This window comes from Macrosteles quadrilineatus, unplaced genomic scaffold, assembly GCF_028750875.1.
Source record: "Macrosteles quadrilineatus isolate MER2022 unplaced genomic scaffold, UCM_ALF_1.0 Scaffold_4__1_contigs__length_99947679, whole genome shotgun sequence".
Taxonomy (NCBI): domain Eukaryota; kingdom Metazoa; phylum Arthropoda; class Insecta; order Hemiptera; family Cicadellidae; genus Macrosteles; species Macrosteles quadrilineatus.
In genome coordinates this window covers 96758416-96770242 of record NW_026542597.1, presented here as the reverse complement: position 1 = coordinate 96770242, position 11827 = coordinate 96758416, and the positions used below count along the sequence as shown (strand labels likewise).

Genomic DNA, 11827 nt, shown 5'->3' with positions numbered 1-11827 from the left:
AGTTTTGGTTGTATAAGTCCACCGTCAACCGTTTCAAAAATACGAAACGATTGGAAATAGAATGACTCGACACTCAACTCAACAGTCAACCATTTCAAAAATAGGGCCCCATGAAAAAGGAGATCGCCACCTCTGCGACAACTAAAGACCTATAGCCATAACATAATCTATATCTAAGGTATTTGAAAAGCAAACCTTATTATGGTTCGCGAACTCGTTCGCTTTCTTGTGAACCCAAATTGTTTATCTGAAATAATATTATTTTAGAGAAACAATTTGGGTTCACAAAAAAGCGAACGAGTTCGCGAACCATAATAAGGTTTGCTTTTTTGCTTTGCTTACACGACATTGTACTTAGCAACCTGCCTTCATTGATGGAGGAGAAAAGAAGACTGAAAACAAGAACTAAAAAAAAAGTGTCCCGTTCGTCGGCTTGCTTTGCTTGTCGTGTCGCTCTTTCTTTGTCAAATCTAATATTACTCTAATATTTCAACGCTTTTGTCCTTGCAGAGGTAGGTTTTTGGAATTTATGATTTAAAAAATCTACAAGTTAAATGCGTTTCCTTAAAGTTATTTGAGTAATATATCGTTGTAATATTTATATAAACAAAACATCCGGGATGCAGGGTGTGAAAGCAATCAATGGAGGTCGGCGTTGTGATGTGTGGTATAAACTGTGGTTGGCCAAGCAGCTTTTCTCGAATTGGCTTTATTGAAGTTGTATTTTATGTGATGTTAATTTTAAAGATACTGTAAATTATTCCATAAGGACAAATGTTAGACTGCCCTGTAGGTTAAGTTATACCTACATAGATTTGTTCAAAGGTATTTCAACCAAACCTAGACTGGGCCTTTGCTGAATGCTCTAACTTATTTATTGATGAACAAGACGAAACAAATTATTGCAGTAATTAGTGGGTCATTTTATAATATGGTTGGGTACAGTTTCTTAACTGGGCTTTTCTAATATCGGCTGCACTTTACTTTAGGTCCTAGGCCTACACCCATTCGAATGATAAAATATCGATTAGCCTAATGGATTGTTTCATTCGATATATCGTTTGGTTAGTTAGGTTAGGTTAACCTTACCTAGGCCTACTTAACCAAACGATATATCGAATGAAACAATTGATTAATCAATATATTGATCAATATTTTCATTCGAATGAGTGTAGGACCTAAAGTAAAGTGCAGCCCTCTCCACTTTTGCGGCAAATACCTTTTGGTTACGCACCTACCTGGTTTTGGCCTACCTTGTTCACGCACCTATTAGCCTATATCCCGAAAAACGTAATTCAATAGGCTAACCGAGAAAAGAGTTAAAAATCACTTAACTTAATTGGCACATTTGACCAGTAAACTGGTCAATAACTTAAACCTGACCTAACCTTGGGTTACCTGAAATCGATAATTTTCGGTACTTTGCTAACCTAAGCATGGATTAGGTTGGGTTAGGTTAGGTTAGATTAGATTAGGTTAAATTAAGTTAGGGTTATATTTAATTTGGTTTTACAAAAAATGGGTCATTTTTGGCACTTTGCTTTTTTTTACAATCTTTCAAACCTCGTTTTCTGGATTAAAACAGCAGTTGCTGAAAAAATTTTCAAGCCCCAAAAATCATTGATTTCTAGCAATTTTTGCGATGATCAAACGTGATTTTCGGGGTGAAATAGTCGTTTCCCCAAAAGTGCCATACGTAGCCTAAAAAGTGCTTAAAATAAGTTATAGCCAATTTTGGTATATAAGGTGAAAAAATTCAATATAACATAAGTAGGCCCTAGTATAGGTTCTGTTTTACCAAATATAGAAATTTAGGCCTAGCGAGAGATTATGATTCAGTTCAATATAGGCCTATCGCTTAATTTCTTCTCCCCGATATAAAGTCCAAAGAAAATGACCGCTATTATGGTCTGTATTCAGGTAGGGTCAAATTCAAATTCAAATTGTTTATTTGACCATTAAACATTACATAATAGGCTATGTCAATACATAATTCAATAAAATAAAAATCATCAGAGATTGGTTAACAATAAAATCAAACCATGCTTAGTTTAAGTCAAATAGCAGACAAAATAAAAAGTTAAATAAATCAGATTAAAACCATGCACATTTGGAGAAAAAAAATCAAAAAGCAGTTAAAAAAAAGCACACACCATGCATTACCTAATTACAGGTGGACAGGTCTTAAGGAACTCACTAGAGTCAAATAAAGGTGTTTCTAAGAGCCAATTATTTATATATTTCTAAGAGCCATGGTCAAGTGATGGAAAGTATTTGATAATCCCAGAACTCATTGTGTGGTTTCAATTCAGGTATTAACAACCACCAACCGTGGAGGGTGAAGGAGGAGGGATGGCGGCGAGTCCGTCGCCCCAGTCGTCCCCGATGCCCCCGCCTCAGGCCCCATCACCCATGGGCCCTCCACAGCAAGCCCCGTCTCCCATGCCCTCCCCTACACCCAACACCCCTGCCATGGGACCGCCGCAGCACATGTCCCCAAACTACAACCAGGGACCGCCCAGTGGGGCTCCAGCGATGAACCACATGAATGGACCATCTGCCATGCAGCAAGGGACACAAACTTTCCAGCCACAACACAACATGGGGCAACCTCCGCAGGGACAACCTCCCGTACAGGTAGACCTCAGGCCCAGAGTAACTATGTTTTAACTTATTGCTATCTTCAATTTTGAAAGTTATAAACTTTTTTTTCAATCTGGATAGAAATTTTGTGTTAGACCCATTTATTTTAATGTAGTTGTTGGCCTATTATTATTTTCACTACCTATAACTGGAAAGAAAACTTAAGTAAAGAAAGAACTTTTTAGATCGTTACACGTTAAGCTGGCATTTACCCAGCGCCGACATTGTAGGCAGGGGGTGGGTGGAGGTAAGGAATAGACCGAAAAGGGATAATTCAATTAAGTGTGTCCATTCATTAAAACACAATTTTATTAACTAATAATCAATATTAAAATTTAGTATCTTAATCAATAATATCAACAGAATTTCTTAGCCACTAATATCTACATAGTCGTTCATTATACAACTTTAGGACGAATCTGCTTGCTTGAAGGTCTTGATAAGATCTTCAGCGAGCTGCTTTGTGCCAGTGACGAGGATCGATTGCTTCATTACGTCAAATGGGGAACCTGAAAAACATTTTGATATGTGGTCAGTTTTTATCATGAAATGATCACATTTTCATCTGACACATTTTGGAAACAATTCCGTTGCATTAAAGTTTGGCTTCTAAGCGAATGTTTATGAGTTCCTGGTGAATGGCCACTCTGCGGAAAAATATACTGTAACATTCATTACTATAGATATTTGAATGAAACTTACGTAGCCCAATGGAGCCTGTACAATAATTTGTATTTACACTTTGATAATATCATGGTAAAAAGTGACTTAGTTGTGGATAGTTTACATAGTATTTTTCTGAGTTTCATCTAGCCTATATAAAACATTTGAAATACTTATAAATTTTAATCACGTCTACTATTAAACATTTTTAAATTTTTGGAGTGGTTATTTGCTGTTTGATGACACAAGCAACAATGTGTAAAACCTTTTGTATCCTAATCATTTCTTAACTTACAGTCAACCGGATTACATCGACCGGTTAATTAACAAACGGTTTAGTGTAAATCATTAACTGCCTTTAAAATCAAATATATGAAGCTACATCGACCGGTTAGTTAACAAACGGTTTATTGTAAATCATAAACTGCCTTTAAAATCAAATATATGAAGCCGATCGTCTCGCTATAGGCTGTTAAGAGTTAATCTTCGACCTAGAAGAGGAAAAGTTTTTTAAATGTGGCTCGCTGCTGTACAAATCCGACTTCAGAAGTACAACATTATTACAATGATTGAAAAAAAACGCTGCACGCTGCGGACATAAGTAGGCACTCCAATTTGCGCCACTCACCATCGGTGCTGAGCACCACGCCGCCGGCCTCTTCCACTATGAGAGCGCCTGCTGAGTAGTCCCAGGGCCACAAGTAGTCCACCTGGTAGGCGTCCCAAGCGCCTAGTGCTACGTAACACAGCGACATGGCGCAGGTGCCGATAGACCTCACACTGCAACGGACACATTGATCACATCAAGACTTGTATAATGACTAGGTGTGTGTATGAAAACAATTACTGTGTGTTAGACTTCTACAACCAATTTGTAAAAGGGGTAAATCATGGCCTCTATGCGGTTGTCATTTGAAGACCATAATTTTAATTTACCACTTTCAGAAAATATAGGTCTACATAAACATGCACTTTAAGTTAGTTTAGTTAGTGTATTTATAGCACGCCAACGTACACCGAGGTGCACATTGTAAGGTAAAGACTGAAGAGTGAAGTATGCGTGTTGACATAAAGAGGTGATAGCTTTTTCTATCGACTAAGACCAACTTGGTTTCTTAGATAAGACCATTTACATAAATCTCCTTATATCCGGCATCCGATCCGAGTGTATATCACCCAGCAACGGTTTAAAAGTCCTAGATTTTTTTCGTATGTGGTTATTAGCAATTTTAGTGCGTTCAGAGTAGAGACAATTGGCAGAATTGAGGTGATTGACTGAAATAGGCGCTAACGGCAGTCATTGATTGCACTCTGAGCCAAACAGGCCAGTTTAGCGGATCAGCAAGCTTCTACTGTATCAAGAACAGCTTCATCCAGTTTAAACACATCAAAAAGCTTCTAATTTTTCTTGTGATTGAACCAACAACGTTCTTATAACTAGGCTAGGGCCGTGTCCACTAAGCTACTCAGCTATCATTTAATCTTATGGGGGTTTTACGTTGATTAAAAGATGGCTATTTTGATCATGTTTTTCTCTTTTCTCAAAAAGAAAATATAAATAATTATAAAACAAATTTTTTTGTGGACACACACACTTAGCCTAAGGTCAAATAAAAAGTAGCAAAGCACATTATTTAAGGTAAAACTGATGATCTTGACAACTTCCACCCAAGCAGACTACTTTTCTTGTTATTTTAAACTTTTTGTTATATGTTTATTTAAATTTACTATTTTCAATTTTGTACGCAGCACAGTATTTACTTACCCATGTGCTTTTGAGACCACTGCAGATAGCCTCTTAAGTAATTTTTCTTTGATGGTGTTACACTGTGCCAACGATATTTCTTGGCCAACTAACGATTTCTTGATATCTGGAAAAATAGTAGTTAATATTAGACTACTAATTATTTTAATGCACAGCCAAATTAATAATAATAAATGTATAAACAAACCTATACTTGTCCTGTGATTTTCACCCGATGTATTTTTATCATTCCTATTAGATAACTTATTATTAAAGTAACTAGGTCCTGAACACTTTCTTTATAGAATAACACCAAGGCTTCAAAATACAAAGAGTTATTTAAACACTTTTTCATGGCTGTTATTGCACATTTTACAACAGCTTTTGTTCTGTTTTTGATTAGATAGTAACGACAAAGTTAACACGACCTTCTACTAGGCCTACCTAAATATTGCAACTTTTAATCCATTTTATGACAATTTATCTCGTGTCATACTTTTAATGAAAAGTTGAGATTAAAGTCAGATGATTTACTGTTCAGTCTTACTAATGTGTGACTTTTTAAGTGTTTATTGCACTAATAAAACGCTTAGCACACATCTAGGGAACACAGCTAGATATGCATTTTAAAGCTGATATCAAGTGTTAAAAAGTATGACATTGTCAAATGCCTTGTGTTACTTTGTTAACTAATAAAACAAAAAAGATAGCTTAAAGTCTAACTTTGAACTTAAAAAAGAATTTATAGGATTGAACAGGTAACCTTATTATCAATAGAACACGACAGTCATTCATTATAACAACCTGTTTGTAGTAAAATTCATCTCTCTATTTTAAACTTCAAACCACTCTTACTCAATCACTCACTCACTGTACTCTTATTCAATTTCGAGAATTTAATTAAATTCAACGTTAAAATATACAAATCATGTTACCTGTGACATTTGAAACATGGATGGGTTTTCCGTTAAGAAATGCGCCTTTGCCCCTCTGTGCGGTAAACATCTGGTCTCGTACTGGACTGTAGACAATGCCGATCTCTAACCGACGGTTGACGGCGAACGCCACGGAGATGGCACAGTTGGCATCCCTGTGCACAAAGTTGGTCGTACCGTCGATCGGGTCAATGATCCATGTTGGTGCGTCCGTAAGTTTCTCCGCTCCCATTGTCTCCTCGCCAATAAATCTGCGGAAGAAAATGTTGAGAAACAGTTTTTCAGTGTTAACTAGTCTTAAATGCGGATGATAACGTAATTTCTTATGTGGTAAAAGTACTTTTTTCTAAATTAGGATTTAGTTTGAGAATTTATATTTGGTCCAGTCTTATTTATATATATATATACTTCCGTGTGTGCTAAAAGTCATCAGTTCAGTTTTAATGAAATCAGGAGTGTAGATATAAAACTACCACTATCCAGGTGTTTTGAACTTTAAACTATGGACAGTCACTAATTGGGTGTAATGTGACTGGTTGACATTGATCTCCTTTATTTTTTCTATTAGTAAACTTTTGTTTTATTATTTCATTATCAGCAAGTTTTGTTAGTTTGGTTAGATTATGATAGTTTAATTTTATAAAAAATTATAAAATTGAATTTCAGGCATTTATAATTTTGTTTTATGAACAGAACTATTTTTGCGATTAGTAAACCTTCATTGCCAAAGTGCTCTCTACTACAGCGCTGTTCACGGATGAATTTTGAACTAATACCTCATTCGTACCTCCCCTAAGCCAGACCCGTTAAAATTGCAAGTTTCGTTGATTGTATCTACAAAATTAATCCATCCAACAATAGGCAAAAGAGTGTTCCTAAGGATTACTGTTAAGTATCTGTACGGTGTTATGTTTATTTTGCAAATAAGACATCTTATCTTATCAAACCTTGCTAAATTCTATTTAATGTGCTTTATGATTTAGATAGGAGAGAAGGACATTGTAATAAATCTCTCGGGACTTTTAACTTTATTTATTCATTAAGAGAGGTTCTGCTATTTATTTTTCGGAACTATTTTAAAATCTGAACGTATTAGAAAATCCATAAAATCTTTATTATATAATCATATAATCTTTATCCATATAATCAAAACCACTGTAAAACATAAGTTACAGGAAATTCAGTTATGAAAGATCAGTTTTAAAATGTTATTTCACTAACTAAAACTCATTTTTCAAATATTACATTGTCTATGAGACTCAAATTTCTTTTGTAACAATGAACAAATAACTTCTGTATGCATTTTAGGTGTCCTAAGTCTAGTGTCTTAATACAGAAGCAAATATCACAAAACATTTAACAGTAAACTCTGATAATATTTCTTGATAGTTTAGTGTTATTAACTTTAATTATGTGTTGATAGTTACATAAGATTGTATAAATGACTGTATGTATTCATTTATGTGTAAGGATCTTAATAGTAAATAAAACTGTCTTGTTGGACTAAATGATTCTGTCAATTTGTTTTGATTAGATCATGTTGATTAAATATTACTAATGTTGATATTTGAATGTTTACATAAATTGAACATTTTATATGAATTTGCTATGGCTGCTATGGGTTTAATAAATCAATAAATTAAGTCTTTAAGTAAAAAATATATTCATGGGTGTTTTTATGCTGAATATGAATAAATTCAGAGTGTGTAGAATGGAGTGAGATGTAGCTTTCTTACTGACTAATATCAGCTGTTTATTTTACCAAGACCATATTATTTATTAAAAAGCTCACAGCTGGATTTAGCTCTGAATCAACAAAAAGCTTTTGATATTTCTCACAATCAAACCAGCAATAATTTAAAAGAGAACCATCAAACTACCTAGGTCTTTGTTTTTTTTCGGTGTTTAATTTGTTCAAATTTTTTTGGTTAGTTTCCACACCTGCAGCATTTTCTAAGAAGAATGAACCCTTTCAAGGGTAATTTCTCGTAATGTTTTATTTAAAAGGAATTTTAACCTTTCTTGCACCCAAAATTCATGCTAACCTCAAAACACTATGCAACTTAATACTTTACTTTGAAATGGCGACCGTACATACTCCCCTAGTAATATAGGCCTACCTAAACTAATTTATTGTGATGTTCAAGAAATAAAAACAAGTTACAGTTTATCGAATATTTGTTGTAAAATATTCTCGTTTTATACTCACTTATGGCCAGGAAAATTGGCTGAAAGTTGTTTGATGAGAATTTCTTCTATTCTTCTGTCGTATTCTGTCACGAGATCGTAATCGGCTGATTTTGTCTTGACGTTCTTGGTGTTGTTGAACCCTTCGACCAATACCTGAGAAAGAAGTAGGCATTCTTGAGTTGCGTTTAAAGCTGGTTTTGAGTGTTAACTCATTCATTAATCTCTGATTCTATTAGGGTGACACGGAAGTAGTAACAGATTTTTATCAGTGTCAATATGGTGAAATAGTTGGAAATTGTCAATATAGTTTGTTTCATCAATTGAAGTGTTAAATAACAATGAAAATGTGATACGTTTTATTTATAAACGATGCATTATGTTAGTATCATGTTTGCTTATGGTTGGTTTGTTCATTTTTTTAAACTCACTAATAACTTATTAGGTTTGATTCATTTTTTAAATAAAAGACAAAGTACAATTTAAATTAATAATATAAATGCTATGGAAGAGAGGATTTAACTTTGCCCACTCTGCAAATACACATTAGGCAAATGTGCATTTGTGTGTTGTGTAATGCTTTGTCTCAATTGACGGTGTAGATTTTGCGTAACTCGATTGAATGTGTCACACTTTTGTTCTCTTGTTAGTTCCAGAAAACAGTGTTATTTGCTTTAACGCTGCTTGTTAGGTTGGGTTGCAGTGTTTTAACAAAATGTCCTTTGAATTGTATTAAAGTGAGTTTTTTCAGACAGCGTTTTAACATTAATGTTGGGTAATATTCAAACCTAAGAAGGACATAATTCCGCCTCTCACCACTTGACCAATTGCACAAATTGTTAACCGACACTTCAATAATTTAAAATTACAATTTAGAAATAATAATATAATTTTCAAGTAGAAAAAAGTGGTTTCAATTTCAATTTCAGCCATGTTATTAGGTAAAAACAAAATTACAAACTGTTCTAAATAATTACTTTTGCAAATTACTTTGCATAAATAATTTTGTTTTGATGATATTACCTATCCAACAATTATGCATACAATCAGTTAAATTATTTGCCAAAAATAATATGTAATGATTATTACCTTTCCGGCATTCTTGACCAATTGAAGAATCACATTGTAATAGTTGCCAATAACATCTTCCTGCTGCGCTGGTGCCATTGTGCTGTCTGTAATGGACTGACTCTTCTTTCTCTCTCCCCCCATATATATGTTTAGGCCACTCCCCCCCCTCCCCCACTCTTCCTTCCACTGGGAGAACACATGATACTCAGGTGCTCACTGCAAGCCTATATTTGATTGTTTTGCAGTTGAAAAAAAATTATTTTTTGTAATGCAAATTGTTTGTGCACTTTGCTGCAGGGATTAGTGGAATTAGTGTAAAGTGGTTGCTTAATTAATGGATTTTGTAAGTGTAAGTATTTTATCTAAATTCTCTGTTGTTACAATTCTATTTTAGTGCATTTAAACATGTTTGCTTTCCAACTTAAATGGTCTATTAACTAGTTTTCTTTTGGTATGGATTGGGCACAAAAATCTCAGAATAATTATCAATCAAATTTAATGTTGAGTTTTATATACAATTTATTTCATATTGGTTCAATGTATTATTTCAATAACTACTCACTCTATGTAAAAATTAGAGGTTTTAATCCTATTAGATCCTGAAGATAAAAATATTAATTATTTGAAACAGTCTCACATATTTAGAAAAAAACTGCACTTTTATAAATGACAAAATTATGACTCATATAGATTCACAATAATCTAAACTGGGACTATATGTGGAACTATCTATTAACTAACTCTAGCCTTTATTTTTATCAATATGCATATAATTTAAATTTCAACAGTTTGAAATTATCAACAAGTTTGTATGAGACAATGACTTATGTAGGACGATAGGGAGCTGGATTAGTGTTAAAGTGTAGGACTTCTGTCCCCAAGGTCCCATGATCAATTCCCGCCAAATACCAATGGATTTTATCTAAGTGATAATGCAGCGACCCCCTCTAGACTTGTTGTGAGAAGTAATGTAGAAAATGATTCCGGGCTGGCACAAAATTAAAATAACAAAATAAATAGACATACTTTTTTCATAAATATTTGATTAGTTATAGTCAAATTAAAAAAAAAATACTTCACCTTTTGAAAAACTTTGAATGAAAAATGGTCTTAAACTGAGTTAAATCCATGCACAACTAGTATTTTGTTTAGAAATTGACTTATTTTGAAGTTACGTTAATGAAGATTAATGAAAAAGGTGTTACCAAAACGTCATCATATAGTTGCTCACGGTAGTACAACTGTGGAAACGTTTTCTATTTTATTTTTTAGTATTAATGAAAAGATATGTAATTTTTGTATGTAGCCTACTTTTATTATTTTGTTAACCATTGCAATACATCATCCCTTATAATGAGACTGGGATGTAACTAAAAGTACGTATTTTGAATGGATGAATGAGCTTAAGTGGCAAATGTCATTATTACTCGATAACCGCAATTAAAAACTTACCTAAGATCAAATAAAATAGTTATACCTGTGTATTTTATCTAAAGTATTTATGCTTGGGCGTCGTAGGCCTTTACATAGTATTTTTTGTATGGGCAGTACATAGTATTTATGCAAATATGCCATTTTGATCATTTGAGTTAAAATTGACCCTGAATCTCAATCCCTGAATCGGTGATGACCGGTGAATCTGGATGAAATCTGTAATAGCCATTATAATATCATTTCTAACACTTCTTCTATTAAATGCACAATGTAAATGTAAATATTTTGAGTAGTGATGGGAAACTATTAATTTTTTGTACGTTAGATCTGTACAATGCTAATAAAAAAGCTATTTTAGTAACTTAAAAATATAACTTTACCATGTACTGTTGTTATTATAATTTTTTTAACCTTAGCACTTTTAGTTGGCAGTGTTGGTAAACTTCTAACCAATTATTACTCAATTAGTTTGTTTATACTCAAGTAGTATTAGTTTGAAGCCGGTTGATCCCAGTCTGATTAAGCACAAAAATTATTATATTTTGAATTATATTAATATATTGAATTATATTGAAATAGTCTAATATTTGTTACAAACATAAATCTATTGAAAGACACACATTAGCTTCCGAAAACATTCCAGTCCACGAGCTGTTCACGTGAATGAATCTCAGATTGTCATTATCTGCAATTAGTTAGCGGAAGGTTTCACGAGACGGCCGAGATGTGAAGCAAATATTTTGCTTGGTATTCAGAAAACTCATCAAGCCCTAGTCTGGGCCAGTGGAAACCTCCCTGGGACTGTTTACAAACAGTCACAGTTCAAGGTCAAGTCACCCCTCTAATAGTATCTATGTTTTGCTTGGATTTTGAATAAATATGTTGTCACTCACATGTATGCTTACTAATAATAGCACAATTTATAAAAACAGGGTTCATTGTGAAAACAAAAGAAAATATACAATTGACCTTTGGATACTAAATATACATCCCATAAACCAGCTGTAGTCTATTTTTTTTTTTTTAATATATCTTAAAGATATTTTATTTTTATATAAGCGTATTCAACAGAAATCAGTAATCTTAATCAGCATAATCTGCAGTGCCCAAACCCTTCCTCCATTTTGAAAAAAAAACTGGGGACAGCTTT

General features: G+C 33.5%; 2 protein-coding genes across 4 annotated transcripts in view; one reads left to right on the top strand and one right to left on the bottom strand.

The window, feature by feature from the left end:
- Positions 1 to 420: 420 nt before the first annotated feature.
- Positions 421 to 11827, top strand: part of LOC128991298 (ATP-dependent helicase brm-like) — a 55246-nt gene continuing 43839 nt past the window's right edge. For all 3 annotated transcript variants that reach the window (XM_054414076.1, XM_054414075.1, XM_054414077.1), the window contains exons 1-2: positions 421 to 512; positions 2313 to 2637. In XM_054414076.1, coding sequence (XP_054270051.1) covers positions 2353 to 2637 — 285 coding nt within the window. In that variant the 5' untranslated portion in view covers positions 421 to 512; positions 2313 to 2352. The remainder of the gene's footprint in view (positions 513 to 2312; positions 2638 to 11827) is intronic.
- LOC128991299 (inositol monophosphatase 1-like) lies at positions 2935 to 9359 on the bottom strand. The gene is made up of 6 exons (XM_054414078.1): positions 9262 to 9359; positions 8195 to 8328; positions 5986 to 6236; positions 5072 to 5177; positions 3935 to 4086; positions 2935 to 3152 (listed from the first exon to the last, which is right to left on the bottom strand). Exons 1-6 carry the CDS (start codon positions 9337 to 9339, stop codon positions 3052 to 3054), a joined length of 822 nt encoding a protein of 273 aa, XP_054270053.1. The 5' UTR covers positions 9340 to 9359; the 3' UTR covers positions 2935 to 3051.

Excerpts from the sequence above, each read along its gene's own strand:
- LOC128991299 (XM_054414078.1), bottom strand. The coding sequence starts at position 9,339 with ATGGCACCAGCGCAGCAGGAAGATGTTATTGGCAACTATTACAATGTG. Across the intron at positions 8,329-9,261 it reads TGGTCAAGAATGCCGGAAAG|GTATTGGTCGAAGGGTTCAA; the intron begins GTAATAATCATT and ends CTTCTTTCTCAG. Across the intron at positions 6,237-8,194 it reads GCCAATTTTCCTGGCCATAA|ATTTATTGGCGAGGAGACAA; the intron begins GTGAGTATAAAA and ends TTTCTTCCGCAG.